General features: G+C 33.2%; 1 protein-coding gene across 15 annotated transcripts in view; it reads right to left on the bottom strand.

Annotated features, from left to right (window-relative positions):
• Positions 1-15,516, bottom strand: part of ADGRL2 (adhesion G protein-coupled receptor L2) — a 137,207-nt gene extending 121,691 nt beyond the window's left edge. For 12 of the 15 annotated variants that reach the window (XM_012722489.1, XM_012722492.1, XM_012722490.1 and 9 more), the window contains exon 1: positions 15,343-15,474. In XM_012722489.1, coding sequence (XP_012577943.1) covers positions 15,343-15,415 — 73 coding nt within the window. In that variant the 5' untranslated portion in view covers positions 15,416-15,474. Of the gene's footprint in view, positions 1-15,342 lie in introns of all 15 variants that reach the window. The other 3 variants (XM_012722494.1, XM_012722502.1, XM_012722491.1) reach the window with 3 other exon arrangements.
• Positions 15,517-16,220: the final 704 nt, after the last annotated feature.

Raw genomic sequence — 16,220 nt, 5'->3', positions numbered from 1 at the left:
TGATTAGAAAAAAAATGAAAAAAGCGATCTATGATAGAAAAATGTATTAAGAAAATTCAATGCCCACAGGATAGGCAAACGATAGATTATAAACTCTCTACGAAAAATATTTATGACAGCCAAGAAAGCACAATTAACAGAACTAATTAAAGGATAATTTTGTGATTCAGGTTATTAAAAAAAAGTAACACTATTATAAATGCTTCAAGCACAAATTAATTTGAGAGTACTAAGCAACAGCTTGTGATGTAAATTTGTAAAACAAATTCTAGATTTTGTTTTCAAATATCATAGTACTGTATTACACAAGAATTTCATGGACAAAAAGTAATGATTATACCATGTAATAGCAATCTTTCTACTAAGATCAAAGAGCCCAAGAAACAAAAATACAATCCTTAATATTCCTTCATTAACAACTGACTTGCTTTTATTTCTTAAAATCTTTGAAAACTTTGCTGTTTGTCACCATAGGTTGCAAATCATAGTTGCTTTTCTTTTCTTTTATTTTAAAGACTGACACATAAAGTCGAATCAGATGTCTTAGCTTTCTTTAAAAGACCGACTCCCATTTATTTATTTATTTTGCCCACACTAGTATCTCAGAGTCAACAAAATACTGACAAGTATTGTTTTCAGTACATGCGGGAGTAAAACCCTTGAAAGCAATCATGGTTTTCAGACAGATGGATAGAGATGTTTTCAGTGTTCTGTATGGCATCTTCTTGCCACATAAGCACCTGCAGTCTTCCATTGTCCTGCTATACATTCCTAAAAACACCTGGGCAAGCTGTTTACTAAAAAAAAAACTAGACACTGGAAGAGATGAGGGATAATTAGCAAATAAAACTATCCCTGGCACTCTCTCGACATTAGAGCAGAACGGAGCTCCAAGTCGGCACCTGGTGAAAGGAACTGCTAGATGTGATAATTCTAATTTACACATTCAGCACAACATTCTGTCTGACTGTCAATTTGAAACAGTTTCCTATTCAGTGATAACAGATACCCCGAAAGAATGCGGTGTCGAAATGCTGACATGAATTTTTTATGTACCAACTAGACCCTTTCTCCTCTGGACCAGCTGCATCTGCCTCCTTTACTCTTGGAAGGAACTGACATTTGAGTGCTTTGTCCAGCTATCAGCAAAACATTTGATATTTATAGGCAAACTGAAAGTATCAGACACTCATGCAGAAAAATACTAATAAAATTTTCTTAAGCACACATAAGGAAAATGATAGTTATAAAAAATGTTTTACTGTGTCCCTGTAGCTTTATTAAATGAAGTACTTCTCAACTGCCCTACCATGAAACTGCATATTTCTACTATTTATAAATTTTATTATTTGTCATTCAAAAGTGACAGAAAAATCAAGATTAAGTGAAAGGTGCAGACACAGAGACAGCATGCCAAGTTAGGTATTTATTTGTAAATGCTAAAATTGGTAGAAAAAAAAATTACCGAAATGTATGCAGTTTCAGTTTTCAGATATTTCCATATGATCAATTTTCAAGAGTTATTTATAAAAAGGCAATAACGTCAATGTTATAGTCAGGAAATCAGAAATCCCTTCTTATTTAAGTGACAAACGTGAACAATGTCTATAAAGTTTTACTGTTTATTATTTTACCCTATATGTACCAGATTATATACATAATAATATCTCCCCAAAATAAACTATGCCTTCTCCTTCCAGGTAGGCACCTGAATTTTTCCTCATTTATTCTAACAAGGGGGCCATGATTCTACTATTTCTGAACTTTCCTTTTATACTTCCCAATTAAAGACTGGACTGAATTGCTAAAATAGATATAAATTATTCAGTAATGAAATTACTAACATAATGCTTCAACACCTTTATTGTTTTAAAACAAGAGGTAGTAATGAACTATTAAATGTGAGATTCAGAAACTTCAACTCAATGCAGTATATCATTAAAAACAAGTTTTGTGAGCAAATGTTTTAATTACAAAGTATCTACGGCTTGAATATTTAGAAGTCCAGAAAATAGTGTTTCTTAACATACCACTGTAAATAAAATTCTTCTTCAAAATTAACGAATAAGGAAATTACTTTCTCCAGCTGCACTGTGCATTTAACTTCAGTTTCTTTTTTATTTTAAGATTTATTTATTTATGCATACAGAAATAGAGTACAAGCCAGAGGTGCAGGGATGATGAGACAATTCACCAGAGACAGAGTGGGGAGCAGAACAGGCAGAGTGATAAAGTACACTGCTGAGAGGAGAAGCAGGTGAGACAGGAGAGGTCTGCTGTGCCATATGGGTCACCTCCCTGGACAAGACTGAACTTGTGCTAAAGTGGCAATTGGTAGCTTCTTAGTGCTATGCTATATCCCCGTTGCATTAACAGAGAAGGCCCTAATTTCAATTTCTACCAAACATAGAATGTGTCAGCTTTCTAAATCAGTGACAGACATAGATAGTATGTTAAATCAGATATTCATATAGGCAAAATATCATTATAGTAAAACACTATAATTTATTATAAGAATAAAATTTCCTTATACCTAAGCTACAAATCAGAAAATTTTCAAGTTATTAAGAAGAAATTTATAAGACAGTGCCATAAGAATTTTCCAGCTAATGCTTTCATTAGTATTTTCTAAAAAGTTTTCTAACCATAGAATGCAAATCGCATTATCAGATGGGTTCATCATTGGATTGCTAGAAAGAAGTTCCATTTTCAGGAAAGAAGTCGTATATGGGGTTTTTGCTACCATCTAGTTAATTTAAAAAACAATAAAAATCCTAGAAGAACTGAGGTTCCAATCAGTACCCAGAGTATGCTACCAATAAACCTTGAAGTATATTCAGGTATTAACCCTAAAGAGTTTATTTCTGCAGCTACATATTATTTAAACATCCATCTCTGTTGGTTTTTGATGCAAATTCACCACATTGTTTCTAGGTGATCAATAGCAAAACTAGCTTCACCATGAATGAAGTATGTATTTAAAATATTGTTTGGTTGCTAATAATCTGTGAATGCACTTTCAATTAACTGAAATATTTTGAGTATTAAAACACTACGAAAAACACAGAAGTTACTGTAACACTATGCCTGAACTTAAGGAATTTATAAAGGAGCCTATATGCTGAGCAAAAAAGAGTCTAGGTGAACAAAGTGCCTTAAACTATTTTGTCCAAAACAGTAACCCCTAGTCACATGTGGCCATTGAAGTTGCTTAGCACTCATTAAAATTAAAATACCTTTTTGGGGCCCTCCCTAGAGGCACAGTGGGGTAAAGCACAGCACTAAGAAGCTAAAGCAACTTCAGCAGGAGCTTGATCCCCACCCCAGAGGTGATCTACATGGCACAGCAGACCTCTCCAGACCTGCAGGCTGCTCCCCTCAGCAGTGTACTTTGTCCCATCTGCCTGTTCTGCTTCCCACTCTGTCTCTGGTGAGTCCTCTCACCGCCCCTGCACCTCTGGCCTGTACCCCAGTGCTCTATGCATAAATAAATCAATTTTTTTAAATGCACCTTTTCATCATATTTGCCATATTTCAAGTGTTGTATAGCTGCTAGTGACTTATCCTAGCGTACTGTGTTGCTATATAAATTAGGATTCTTATTTACATATTTTTAAAAAGCTCTTAAAACTAAAGACTTTTTACTGTATACACTACCATTAATATACTACCATCAAATGACGACAAGACTCTTGTGAAATGTCATGGTTCAACCTCAAAATGGCCTACTGATGTTAAAAACACTTCGTTCTTTAATATACTTTGCTCAGTACATAGACTAGTCAGGAACTAAAGTAGCATCTATTTCTAATAATTACGAAAATAGCTTAAAGGTTTTCAAATATGCTATGGCCTCCTGTAGTGGTAAGAGTGTTTAGGCTGGACAGTTAAATATCGAGTTGTCTACTGATGTCAACCGTATCTGGAATCCTTCTTACTATAAAGCATATGAAATCTATAAATGAGTTTTTGATTTGTGTCACCTGGAATGTATTCCAAGTAAAAAGGTGCTAGTCATTCAAGCTATTTACTTGTGTACCATATATTTGAAGTTTCAAACCGTGTAGCAACGATTACAAAGCAAATAAAGATTATTTAGAAAGGTCTCCACAGTGATAAATCTGCCCTCTAAAGTTTTATTTCTTTATTAAAATATATAATCTTAAGATACATGTACATATTTATCAGTACTACACTAAAATTAATATTCCCAGAAGACCAAAATATTATTTAAAATTAAACTTAGTTCTATCTTCTTTTTAACTAAATTACTAGAAACATTTGTTTGGACCTTGTCAGAAGGGTTTCAATTTTACATCATTACGTTTTAACTTGCCTAATCAGTTGAACAAAAGTGCTTTATGTAAAATGATTCTTTTAGTTGCCTTAGCTACAAATCCCTGCAGGATACTATAATTGAAATCTACTCACGTAAGTTAGGAATAATTAGGGCCCCAAATTAAGCCAAACACAAAGTTAATTCAAATAGTCAGCTGCTGTCATTTAAATGGTTACGGAGTTTTATTGTTGCTTAACATTTCTGAATGCTTTTAAATGTACTTTGTTCTTCTAGTCTGTATTTAGTACTTTAAGTTACAAATAGAAATGGGATCAAGAAGCAGAGATTCACTAGCCTTTGGAGTCACACCTATATCCAGTCTTTTGTCACTAAAGGTTTTCCACTCAATCTTTGCTATCAGTCAATTAACAACACTGTTGAAAGAACAGAATGACAGCTCTCCAAGGCAAGCTTTCTGGTAAATAAAGAAGCATCCTGGACTCTACAGTGAGTGCCATTAAGTGCAACAAAAGTAAGGGCTTTAGAAAGCTAACAAGGATAGTCTCTATTTGCCTAAACTCTAAAACAAAGTAAAGGATTAAAGAACTTCCTGTTGTAGTCAAACAAAAAGGCAAAGATAATGTACAAAACCCACAGTGAAAGGTAGGGCTCCAAAGGCATGCCTTTCACAGGCTCAATGATGAATGCTAATTAGTGTGAACTGATGGAGTAAAGGATAAAATTATTGTTGCAATATTTCAGTTTTTCAGTGTTCTGTAAATTAATCATACTCAGCAACTGTTAGCACCTTCAAAGAAAAATTGTAATTTAAAAAAGGCATGTATTTCCTAAGATTATTTGACGTTCACAGCTCTTAAATGGTGTAACTTTAAAAACTGAAATAAATGATTTTTATGACCAATATTTCAAAAAAAATCATTTCTTAAATATTCTCAAGTGTTAAGTTCATGAGGTAGAAAAATACAATAATCTGAAATTAAATATAAAAGACACACAAAAAGAAAAACAGGCTGGCATACGTAGAGCCTGGCTATGATCCTTGAAGGCTTTAATTACTTCACTGTAAGATGGAATTTTACATTCCAAACCTCCAAATTGTGCTTTTAAATCTATACTTCTTAAATTCTACTACCAAGAAATAAAAATGTCTTGACCTCTAAATCAAAATATAATTTGATTTATATCTTTACTTATCATTAGGCTTTAAGAAGCAGAAGAATGTAATGAAGTTTACCCAAAAAAATATAAATTTGAAATTTGCATTATAAAACTGAAATATCAATTATAAATAAGCTATCTCAATCTCTGTCAGGACAGTAAAGGAGATTTTGACTACTACTAAATAGAAAACAATAAAATATTCAAACATGTCTAATATTACAGAGGGGAAAATTACTAATGACTTTGAGCAGATAAAACATTTTAAGTTACTGGTGATAATAACCAGTTTACATGCAAGTACTCCCATTTTATAACCCCATCATTTACTCAAGCAAAAAATGTCAATAATTCTTAATTTTAAAAAAATGTTATTTTGAAAAACTAGTAAACTTTTTCTAGTTGGGTTAAAACCAGCCTAACACTTTGCATTACATGCTTTTATCATGTTACTTTAAGCTATAGAAGCATTATTAGTAAAATGCTATAAATGTTTCCATGTTACCCAGAATCAAAGGACAGATCAATCAGGAGTAGTGGAAAGTACTAGGGAGAAAGAATCAGGCTGTATGTACTATTACTCAGGGATTTTTTCAAACGGAACCAGATAAAAGGTCAATAGAACACATATAAAAATAAGCTGAAAGCTAACAATATATAAGAATGTTCAATAAAGTTTCAGGATTGCTTAGTCCTGTTTTAAAATAAATGAGTCACAAAACTAAAAGCTATGTTATCTCCCTATTTCAACTTTGCTGTTTAAGTTAGAAAGAAATTTCAGTTTGCAATAGCAGAAATCATTGTCACACAAAATCTGATTTTCTCGACTAAACATTTTAATAGCCAAACTCCTTTATACAGATGTCCTCTTAGACACCAGCAACAACTGGGAGCTTATTAGAAACTCAGACCCTGAGGCTCAGCACAGATTATTGAATCAGAAGCTACATTTCACCAAGATCCTCCATGTGATTTACATGTGCACTGAATTTCGAGACTTTTCCAGATAAGAAACTTAAACACACCTAGTCTGACTGAGGGGAGCAGTAGGAGATAGGAGAGGTCTGTTTTTCCTAGTGGGGTTAGATTCCTGGCTAGCTGGGGATTGAATTCATGCTGCAGTGTTTGGCCAGACCCTGGCCACCAGGGAGGCCCCTTAGAGAACACTTTGAAACAATGAAATATACCTTAGCCTACCTTCATCATTGTTTCCTTCACTTCACTACTTTTGAATTACCAGCAACCATCTCACAGAGTTCTGTCATATAAAAGCATGGCAGAATATAGATATAAAAGCATTTAACAAGACCTAAACTTTAATTAAATATTATAAATAAAAGAGGAAACAGGAACGTGAAAGAGAACAAAGTACTCAACACACATCAATTAGATACAAAGATTAGAATATAAAATATTAAGAGCTCTATAAGTAAAGAGCAATATAAACAAGAATTATTTGACATCTCACTTTCAGGGTAAACCTAGGCAAACAAAAGGTCTGTTTCATCTGCATCTTTCTCTTTCCACCACAGGAAATATCTTCTATTTCTTGACACTTCAGAATCCCCAAAATGCAGAACTTGTAAGTGCCTAGAACTCTAGGAAATTTTACTCACTATAATTCTTGCTTATTCCTATCAACAACAACAACAAAACCACTTATTGATTAAAAATAAACTAAACAGATGCAATGGAAATCACTTCAGTAGAGAAGAACATCGATATATTATTGGAATCTGAACAACAGGGATACTTTCACCTAAAACTCAACCTGTGATACGAAATGTGCTCATTTCTTTTTCTTTTTTAATTGCTGTCTATTATCCACCTGTAAGCTGGGCATGGTCCAACTTCATCTATTAACAACTGATTCATTCCAAATGATTTAATGTTAAATTCATTTTAAATTAACTGACTGGTACCACATTTCTCACCCTATAGAAAATTAATTCAAATTTTTAATTCCAAAAATTAAAATACAAACATTTAAGAGCTGCAGTAGTATTTGAATGACTAAATATTCAATTATTCACAAAATATTAATTTTAAGCCTCAAAATAATGGAAATACCTCTACATCAAAACTAAGAAAAATGACTACAGAAAACTAAGTAAAATATTGATCATTGTTAAATCTCACTATATCATACTGGAAAGTGCTTGATTCTGAATTTTCATAAAATTAAGCAATATGAGGGCCCTCCCTGGTGGCGCAGCGGGTTAAAGCACAGCACTGAGAATCTGAAGCCACTTCCGCATGAGTTCAATTCCCGCCTGCCCCCGGAGGAGACCACATGGCGTGGCAGACCTCTCCTGACCCGCCCGCTGCTCCCCTCAGCAGTGTACTTCGTCGATCTGCCTGTTCTGTTCCCCACTCTGTCTCTGGTGAGGCCTCTCACCGTCCCTGAGCCTCTGGCCTGTACCCCAATTCTGTATGCACAAATAAATAAATCTTTAAAAAAAAAAAAAATTAAGCAATATGAACTTAAAAGGTAAATCAGAATGCATTTTCATAGTAAAGAGAACAAAAACATCAAATTTAAAAACCAATGATATAACAGAAAAATTGGCAAAAATAATGAATTAAAAACTGATAAATCCATAAAAAATATTTTTGTTTTTACAATAGTTCCTAAATTACAAATTTAATTTACAATCAGGTACCTGTTTTTCAGATATCAAAGTGACATCACTTCTGAGAATTTTAAATCAATGGTGTTAAGTTGTGTAACCTTTTATTTTTACACACGGATAATCAAATTGGACATTGTATAACCGATTTTTAGAAAAATCTGCTGAAAAGATGCCCATATTCCAGAATCCTACTCTTAGGAAATAACTGGGTAAAAAAGACTCCCATAAGGTATTTATTTTACTTCTGCTTGAGTGTAATTAAGTTCAAATGGCCAACAGGTAAGGGGGTTGGATTAAATCACTTTCGATTTGTACAAGATCAATTACAATGCAGATGTTAAAATCCATTATCTAAATATATAATGGCATGGCAATATAAAGTAAATAATCACAATATAAAAATATAGAGATAAAAATCCTAATTTTGTTTATTCATAATAACAATGTATGTTGAGACAAAAAGTAAATGTGTTATACGTTTATCAAACTATTTTAAGCACTTTTCTCAATTCCCATTTTTCCCTTAGAATGTATTACATTCAAAATAAGAAAAAATTAACTTTTAAGAAAAACAGCCCTCAAAGCAAGAATAATGGCAGAAATAAAAGTCAAACCCAGCAGAGTCCCAGGCTGATAAGGAGGGATTATAAATGTTTTTGCTTCTAAAGCTCTGATATGGAATTCCCTTCTCAGTCTTACATTTTAGCCAAGAGATCCCAGGGCAGGGGCTAGGTATTCTCCTGGAATCACTTCTGTCAAGTTGACAAAAGGAGTTCAGGAATAGGGTTGAAAGATGTCATGAGATATTCACTAATCCACATTGATGTCTAATGTATGTAGACTGCACGGCTGTCATATGTCATTCTCTGTCATGCAGGTGGTGAGAAGAAAATAGAGTACCATAGGGTACCGAGCATATGTTTCAGTAAGACACTCCCTTAGTAGCTTGGCAGATAAATTGGTTCTTTCATACATGTCAACCCTACATTAATACTACTCAATCATTTGTATTATTTTATCCTCTAATACCACAACCTAAGTAAACAGTATATAAAAGAAGGTGTGTGGATTCAAAAATTGAAGCAAGAGATTAATCAAAACTGAAATGACTCACTAAGGAGTAATTAACACAAATATAGAATTGCAAAATTAAGGTGCTTTAAATGTTTCCTGTACTTTTAATTAAGCTACCTTTAGGACATTACTGATTCTTTTCAAAATATAATAACTGTGATAAATGTCTAATAAAGATGTAAAATCAATATGAACAAGTATATAACCTCTTCACTTTTAGCAAACTGTCTCACAGTAACACATTTATTTATTAAATAATGTAGTGGTCTTTTCTGTCACAATATGGAGGTTGGCGGAAGATAAACAGCCAAGCAATACAGTGTTATAAAGGTCTCTTGGATGACTCTGATCTTCAACATATTTCCAACAGCAAAAGACTTACTCATACATCAGTAGAAACTGCAGATAAACCTAAAATAGCACCTTTCTAAAACTAGAAATGAAGCATGAGGATGGGGTGAAAAACAATACAACAAACTTCATATAGAAAATAAGGCATATTTTCATGCTGATATTAAAATAACTTAAAAAATAACAATGAATCCAATTAAGCTTACTAGTTTTATTTTTTCACTTCTGAGTCATATAAAGAAAAAATATATTCTGTTCTTGAATCCTGGTAGTAACATAATAAGGCCATTTGGTTTTGCAAGATAAGAAGCAATGTCACATATTTGTAAACAGCATTAATATTTATATTTTAAAACCAAATTATAGCATTCCTAGAAAAGAAAGATGCTACAATCAAATTACATTACAGCCAGATAATACAATAAAGAATATTTACAATGTCCTAAGAGCAATATAGTTAGGTACTTTCTCAAGGAGTAAAATCACATTGATCTGCACTAAAAATATTTTTTAATTAATTGTTTTAAACCACTGTTAATTTACATAATTTATAAATTTAAAAAGTAAGATTACATTTGCTATATGGAGAACACAGATATGCTGTACAGTTCCTATTAATTTAATGGGAGTTGTGACTCCCATTAAGTTTAATAGCAGTCATACGGCCAAATCCCCATGTACCTTTGCTGAAAATTTACCTCCTAGCTTTCAACTAATCAAATATACTGAAATGAACAAAGTAATCAATTTTGCTAGACTGGAAAATTTAAGTGTCTACAGTAAGTTAATTCATCATTATCTTAGCAACAGTCATGTAGCTCTTCCCAACAAGAAAAAGAACAAAGTTATCACAATGAAAAGAGAAACTGAAGCAAGGGTTTAGGGGTGCTAAAGATGTAACATCTACCCTTAAGAGAAAATATGTTTTTTTTTTCTAATCTGCAGACAATACTTTATTTCCTTTTCAGTATACTGTCATAACAAGTTTTAAAAATCCTTCCCCAAAGTCTAAATTGATATCCAAGAAGCCTAAAAGAGGACTAGTCACGTGAAGCGGGATAGATAGTAATTCCCAGCAAAAAAACTGGTTATTACTTATGTATCACAAAAAAAAAAAAATCAAAACAATTAAAAAAAAACTTTTTAAAAAAGTAATATCCACATCCAGGCACCTACAGCCTATACTTCACCTCCATCACCCGCAGGCACTGTATTCATTACAGAGGTTCCCAAGTGTGATACTGTGTAGTATCAGTGCCATCCCTGGAATCTGTCTGGGCCCCAACCAAACTTTCCACCTGATTCTGTTGCTCCTAATGTTTAAGAACAATGCAATAATTTTTCCACTTCTATGCTGTCCTCTACTAATCTTTGTTCTCCATCATCATGCTCACTGCTATCTTTACCTAGCAGTCAGCATCCTAAGAGTCAGCTCAATCATCATCAGTTCCATTTGGAAGCCCTGCTGACAAATACTGAACTACTCAGACAACCTTCACCCCGATGTCTCTGTGAACAGAATCATGATGGTATTAATTACCTGTTATTATGACTTTTTATCCTCTCTCTCACTTTTAAATCTATGGCTGAACACTCTACAAAGATTTATGCTGTTTCACATGATTAATACAGAGTGCTTACTGTAAGTAAGCTATCCTTTTAGGCATTTGGATACAGTTTTGAAACAAAAAAAAATCACTACCCTGTGAAAATGACATTAGGTGAAAGCAAATATAAATTTTACACATTTTGTTATCTGTGTGTATAAAAAACTAAGAGGAAAAGAATAAAGGAAAAAGCTCAGTTTTTTTTTTTAAAGTTCAGAAATTATTTTAATCTTTCTTAAATTTAACCTCAGAGTCAATAAAGCGACTATTTCTTCCACCCAAATCATAGGCCATACTGAAGGAAACATTTATATGCCAAAATGTTTTTTCTAATTCATGTTTTACTCCTAGGTCAACTTTTTTCATTCTACTAGCTAAAATACCTTGCAGTCAACCATCATATTCTAGTTAGATATCATGAACTCAAGTCTTTCTGCTTAGATATTTAAAAGTACATTAAAAACTGGTAAGATACTATTTCTACAGGTACATTCTTAAATTTTTTGGAAGAATATATAATATGTAGTTGCTATCTGGCATATTTGGCATTTATACCTGTCACAGTATTTTTCCTTTATAAGGATAAATAGGGCCTCCCTGGTAGTGCAAGTGGTTAAGTCTCAGCACTACGAAGCGACTGGCAGCCACTGCAGTATAAGTTCAATCCCCCCCATCCAGGGAGGTGACCCACAAGACACAGCAGACCTCTCTTGTCTCACCTGCTGCTCCCCTCAGCACGTTGTCAGTAGATCTGCCTGTTCTGTTCCCCACAGACAACTCTGGTTTACACCCTAGTTTTTGTATGCATAAGTAAGTAAAGAGTTTAAAAATAAATAAATAATAAAATAAGAAGAAGCAACAATGTAATTTGAGGCAATTAACCAAGATTTTGATTAATGAAATCTAATTACATATTCACTGCTTAAAAAATTCAACCTGAAATGGGTATTATCATATTTGCTGAAGGACTGCTATTATTTGTAGCTTGTCACTTTAGCAAGCCTTTATAGGCCTAACTTTAGCTGCCAGGGCTCCATTATATAACATAATTTAAATCTCTAGGACACAAAAATTCAATTTACTTTCCTACTTACTGTTACATGATTCCACAGTGGGTTACTATGCTTATAAAAATTGGCTAAAAGAATCAAAGCACACCAATTTCTCAACAAACTGATTTTGGTAGGGTTTGAAGTGAGTTCTCTAGAATAAAAATCAATTCTAAGGAAAACTTAGTAAGGGAGTAAAGAAAGGAAGAGAAATAAGCCAATTCTAACAACTGAACCTTTGTATAAATCAGCTTCTGCTATGGTAAAACTTAAAAAAATACTTGCTGACTTGCTCTTTAATATGCACACAAACCATACTTATATATTATAGTTCTGTACATAGAAAAAATCGGCCCTCCCTGGTGGCGCAATGGGTTAAAACATGGGACTATGAAGCTATCGCAGCCACTGCAGCATGAGTTCGATCCCCAGCAAGGAGGGTGACCCACATGGTGGCAGACCTCTCCTGACCCGCCCACTACTCCCCTCAGCAGTCTATTTATTTGTACATCTGCCTGTTCTGCTCCCCACTCTGTCTCTGCTGAACCCTCTCACCACCTCCCACATCTCTGGCCTGTACCCCATTCTGTATGTAAAAGTAAATAAATCTTTAAAAATGAAAATAAAAGCCCTTGCAAATAAATGTAGAAATATAGCTCTCCTATGAATAGATATAAAATAAATCCAAAATTATGGTGAGCCTTTGAACACTAAGGCAAAACATTACCTGTAAACAAGAGAAAAAGAAGGCATGATCCAGGGCTGAATATAATACACACAGGGTCATTTTGTTTTAAATCTTAGTTGCTATGACTTGAAAATAATGTCTGGTTTCTATTGAAAATTTAGAAAACTAGGAAAACCAGGCTAAACGTTGATGACAATCACTCTGACCAAGTGCTTTCCTGTCTGCTGCAGAATTCAAAAGGCCACGAGCACTCAAATTACTTTGCCTGGTTGGCCCCAGTAGATACTTTATACCCAGCAGGAATTCTGCAAAAGACCATGAGATCCTCAAGGGCAGAATTGTGCCTTGTGAAGCTTTTAATCATAGGTGCCCTGCTCAATTTAGTCACTCAATGAGGAAATAGGGAGGAAATCATCTAGGAAACCTTAAGAGTTCATCTGTAAGGATCCAGGAAATGATACACAAAAGTGCTCATCCCTGGAAAATTCAAAAGATAAAAATCATGGAAGCCCCCAAGAAATTTAATGGCTGAATGGTTAAATTTATATCTTCTTCCCTGTGCTCTCATACTGAACTCAGGATTGTTTTCTCTATGGGTGTTCATACAGCATTATCTGCTTTCTGGTAAAAAAGGGCTAACATGTCATGATAAACTTTTCTAAGACAAAACCTTATGCTATGGATCAATGTTCTGAGTCTGCAAGACCTACGAATACTATCAAAGCCAGCAGTATGGGCTCATCCCAGGTTCTTTTTACCCACAGGAGGGAACTGCTTCAAAAGCAACACCCCCTGGCCTGATGCACCAAAAATGAAATTTCTCTAAACAGCAGATATGAATCCTGACCTAACAGGTGACACTAGAAATAAAACTGCAGTATCTCATGAAAAAAGTTCCCTGCTGAGTGAAGCTACAGTGCCAGCAAAGTAGTCTCTACTTTGATTGGAAATTTTTTCGTTATGTGGACTAATGAGCTATTGGCCCACACCTGGAATCTTTTTTAAATGTATAAAAATATTCTATCGTGACAGCAGGAATGCAGTGAGTTTTCCCTCCAAAACACCCACATGCAAAATTATAAATTATACACAGGATTTCCTAGCAATCTGAAAGTCTTATTACTGAACTCAGTTTCTGTTGACTGTTTATCATTACAGTACTATTCTTTCAGACTATTACATTACTAGATTTGATATATCTTTCAATTCTAATACAGTGGTATCTTCTGAAAATGAAAGTGTAACTGATATATCTTTCAATTCTACTGCACAGAATGATATCTTCTGAAAATGAAAGTAACCCATTTGCAACTTTCAAGTAAGACTTTTCAAGTAATTATTGTTTACTTTCTGAATGTACATATTCTTATCTTAACATCTCTCTAAATTTGTTGCTTATAGTATTAAGTTTATCAGTATTGAACATGTAGGGGTTAAGAAGGGTTATGGAAAAATGATAAAATACAGTTTTGAAATAGCCATTCAATTAAAAATCTCTTGTCAAAATTAAAATATTAACATGTTGAAACTTACTACCAAGACATTAGAATAATATGTTTCTGTCTATTATTTAGCAGTATGCCTCTTACTCTCTACTTATCTTTTATTAATAGGTATAAGTGAAATCAACTAAAAGTACATATAAAGTCAAATTTAAAATTCTCATTTTCTTCAAAAGTATTTAATTGGGACAAAAATAAAACCTTATATTGTGCATATTTTTCTCAGAGAGTATGCTTTTGTCACAAAATTTACAAGATTGATATACTTCCACACAAAATACAGTAACTACCAATGTCACCTAATGGTAGTTCGAAATTAATTAGTCATAAAATTAATGCATCTTAGTGCCACATTACCTTCTGACCTCTGTAAAAGGTCACCTGGATGTTGTTACCACATATTATTTAAGACTAAAGAAGTACTGGATACTAGGAAATCCATGTTTATTAAGAAATGATGATTCCAGTTATTTCATTAAACCTCAAAAGCTATTTAGTTCTTTGAAAGTCAGGTCAGTCTTCAAAATAAAAAGCATTAAAGGAGGAAGAACTACCAAAAATGTTAGCATCTTGCAGAAAAGATAAAAAAACAATTTTGTTTAGGAATTTTAGAACTATGAATGTATTTAAGAAAATAATAAAACTAGTAAAAATAAAGCAAAAGAATTGCCATAAAATAATCTGAAATTTACTGTAATAAATATAATCAATAAATGTAATTTTCTATCAAAACAAATCTTTCATTTAGTTCTTTCTGGATTACTTGCAATTACTATATTTTATAATTTTATGTAAAATGTAAATCCAACTTCTATATTTTCTACAATGCAACTTTGCAATGATAATAATTCAACCTCTAAGAACAAATGAATGCAACACTCAAAATATCTTTTAAATAATAATCATTCAAGTCACTTCTATATAAGTCTGCATAATTTAAATTCTAAATTAAAAAAAATAAAATTTAAACTGCATCTTACCTTCTGTATTCGATAAGAAGCTGATTATAATGATAAACCACAGACTTCGCATTCTGCAACCAGAAGACACCATTATTGATCTCTTTAAATATTTTCTTTGTATTCCTTAATGAATCTAGTTATAAAAGCCCAGCTTCATCGAACCCAGCAGTCTGCATCATTGATCCTCATATCTGAAAAACAAAGAAATCCATCATTTTCTCTATGATCCTGCTATCTCTATGATCCACAAAAAACACATAACTAGCAACAAAACTCTCTTTTCCTCAGCTCCTCCCCCTCCAAAGTATAAAAAGTGGTATATAGTTGATTCTATGTCCAATATGAAAGATGCTGCCATATACTGGGTACCCACACTTTGCATTCTGAAAAGAAAGCCCCAAAACCTTTAAGAATAACCCGGGCATATGAACTGACAATAGCTAAATCAATTTCTAATAATACTTTTCTCTTTGGAAAGTACAGAAAGACATTCTGGAATAATTATCTCTTTATGCCACATATTAGTCTTTTTATCAAAGTACTGACATTAGCACATAATACTTTTAACAGAATTTTGTGAATGTACATGTTGTTTCTAGTGACAATAACAATATAAAACCTGTAGCCAAGTCTAATCTGATGAGCCCTTAAAGATACCATCCTTCAACTGGAAAGAAAAAAAAAATTATGATGTAACTTATAATCAGTATTTCTCAGTTACTATGATTGCATGAGACCAAAGACTACTTACTGGTTCATTGGAAGTGTTTTATTTCTTTGATAGTAGTAGGAGCGATTGCAAAATAAACATTAGCCTTAATCGTATAAAATGCAGACAATTCCCAAGTATACCCCCTATCCTACGCTAGGCTCTTAAAGAAATTACGAACTTTTCC

Source organism: Condylura cristata, unplaced genomic scaffold (assembly GCF_000260355.1).
Source record: "Condylura cristata isolate star-nosed mole 26May11 unplaced genomic scaffold, ConCri1.0 scaffold00008, whole genome shotgun sequence".
Lineage (NCBI taxonomy): Eukaryota > Metazoa > Chordata > Mammalia > Eulipotyphla > Talpidae > Condylura > Condylura cristata.
Note: the sequence above shows the minus strand (reverse complement) of the source record. Positions and strands in the feature narration are given on the sequence as shown.